The sequence below is a fragment of the Cucurbita moschata genome, unplaced genomic scaffold (assembly GCF_002738365.1).
Source record: "Cucurbita moschata cultivar Rifu unplaced genomic scaffold, Cmos_1.0 Cmo_Scf00020, whole genome shotgun sequence".
In the NCBI taxonomy this organism is placed as follows: domain Eukaryota; kingdom Viridiplantae; phylum Streptophyta; class Magnoliopsida; order Cucurbitales; family Cucurbitaceae; genus Cucurbita; species Cucurbita moschata.
This window is the reverse complement of record NW_019268536.1, coordinates 808,720-811,062: the sequence shown is the minus strand read 5'-3', so window position 1 is coordinate 811,062 and position 2,343 is coordinate 808,720. Positions and strand designations below refer to the sequence as shown.

Sequence of the window (2,343 nt, the reverse complement as noted above, 5' to 3'; positions counted from 1 at the left end):
ATGCTCGTCAATTATATGTAAATTAATTAAACAAAACACAAGAACATGGAGCGATTTAGAAGCTAGTCAAACATGTTTGAATTTTTGTTCTAGAAAATGAAACAAACAAAAACATGTTAGACCATGATTCAAGGGTTTGTTAAAATATAAAGAACACGACATTTGTGAATAATAATGTTGTAAAAAGAGCTAAATCAGTGTGAGAAACAAGAATTCCAGCTACTAAACTTTTGCTTTTCGTTAATTTCGACATTTACAGACTGAAATAAATCGACCCAGATCCGCCATTGATGAACAAATGAAGAACATCAGAGAAAAAGAATATATTATTCAGTTGTTGAACACTAATTGAAATGACAAACATGAACAACAAGAGATTTGATACATACAATTATGTTTTTGTTTTTGTTTTTGTTGTTCCTTGGACGAATTGAATTAAGAATACAAGTAAAAACACATATAATTTATATATTTTGAGCAGATTTACAAATCGATTCAAATAACAATGGAGTTAGAAAGGAGGAGATTCTGGGCGATTTTTGTTCATTACCGCAAATTCTTGAAGATCGAACCCCCTTTTTTTCAATCTCTTCCGTTTTTTGCTCCATCAATTTCCTAGATCTGCAAAATCCGCCATTATTGCAACTTTCTGTGCTCTGTTATTTGCATTTAAAACAAAGCAAGTAAGAACAAAAACAGAGGAACAGTAAGAACAGAGCAAGCCCAAGAGTTCGTCAAACGGCCGGCAGCGGCGGAGCCCGGTGGCGGAGTGTGAAAATAGAATGGGAAATACGGCACAATCGGGTTCGGCGGTGGGGGGGCCGGGTAATTACTGTACGGAGGCGGTTGGTAGTACCCGCTCGGTCCGTAGTTGCCAGGCGGCGGCGGCGGGGAGGAGTATGTGTAGGTGGGTTGAGATGGAGGAGGCGGAGGAGAGTAATAGTAGGTACCGGAGCTGGGGGGAGAAGGTGGTGGTGGGCAGTTGATGGATGGAGGAGGGGACGGCGGAGGAGGTGGTGGAGACAGATACTGGCCGCAGGGATTGTCACAAGCAGAGCACATTGTGCATTCGATTTGGTATTTAGCGCCGGCGAGAGTGCGGCGGTCGGCCGTCGGTAGGGACGAAAATCCTGCCGGAAAACTGAGCAGAACCGCCGTGAGAGAGATGAAAAATTTCAGAGAAATGGCAGTTTCCATTGTCGGGGGAGAGAGAGAGAATCGGAATCGGAATCGGAATTGGTTTTTTATTTTTTAGGGAAACTGAAGAAGAGAAGTGATATGAAGTGAAGCTAAGTGGTTTTTGGGAACAGTGGAGATTATTTTATTATTTTTATGGGGTTGATTATGAATTAAGATGAAATTGAGGGGTTAAATTTAAAATAAGTGAAAGTAAAAGGACCTTAGCCGACACGTTTTAATAGCCGTATTTAGTTAAGGTGGAGTGGAAGGCTGAACTGAACGGAATCTATCCTTTTTGCTCTCAATTTTTTTTATTATATAAAATAAAATCCAACCCATTAATATTTATTCAATTTTAAATTTTTGTTTTTTTTATTAAATTATATTATTGTATTTATAATTACATGAAAGATTAATAAATTGATTAATTTTTATAAATAATAAATTTAGTCCAAACTTCAATATTATAATTAATTTAACATTTTCTTTAGTAATTTGCTTTGTATATTAAACCAGATGATTAATATTTTTAGTAAAATAATATTTTAATGAATTAAAAAATGATTTAAAATAAGAAATGATTTTAAGAGGTGGGAGTTTTACACGTGGGAAAATGTAGCGAAGGGAAAGCGTGTGAAAGTAAAAAAAAAAAAGAGTGGAAATAGTAAAAAAAGGAGTGGAATTAAACAAAGTGACGGTGTAGGGTTGGGTGCCCGATTGGCTTCATTTGGCATTATTATTATTATTATTATTATTATTATTATTATTATTATTATTATTACACACTACTAGACGTAACAAAGACGCAACTGCCACGTGGGCTTCAATCCTCCGTGTCAAAATTTTTATAAGTTTTAAGTTTTATTTAATTTTTGTCTTTTTAAGATTTTAATGCATGAATTTTCAACTTTAGTTTATATATTTTAAAAAATTAAATTAAAAAAAATACACGAAATAAAATAAATGTGTTAAAATATAGAGAATAAATGGAATTTTAGAAAATAATATCTAAATATTTTTTGAATAATGAATTGGATTTAAGTGAAAATAGGAAGGGTAATTATTAATGTCCCCGTGTTTGTTTCATAAATATAGCAAATGCTACTTTAATATTAAATTCTAAATTCTAAAAATACTTATAAAAGTACTTTTTAAGTGCTTTCA

At 33.7% G+C, this 2,343-nt stretch overlaps 1 protein-coding gene across 1 annotated transcript; it reads right to left on the bottom strand.

Moving 5' to 3' along the window:
* Nucleotides 1-308: 308 nt before the first annotated feature.
* On the bottom strand, nucleotides 309-1,321 carry LOC111457543 (leucine-rich repeat extensin-like protein 6). Its single transcript, XM_023099797.1, has one exon. It carries the CDS (start codon nucleotides 1,195-1,197, stop codon nucleotides 670-672), a length of 528 nt encoding a protein of 175 aa, XP_022955565.1. The 5' UTR covers nucleotides 1,198-1,321; the 3' UTR covers nucleotides 309-669.
* Nucleotides 1,322-2,343: the final 1,022 nt, after the last annotated feature.

Bases quoted from the DNA above. Each gene is read 5' to 3' on its own strand.
- LOC111457543 (XM_023099797.1), bottom strand. From the start codon at position 1,197: ATGGAAACTGCCATTTCTCTGAAATTTTTCATCTCTCTCACGGCGGTT.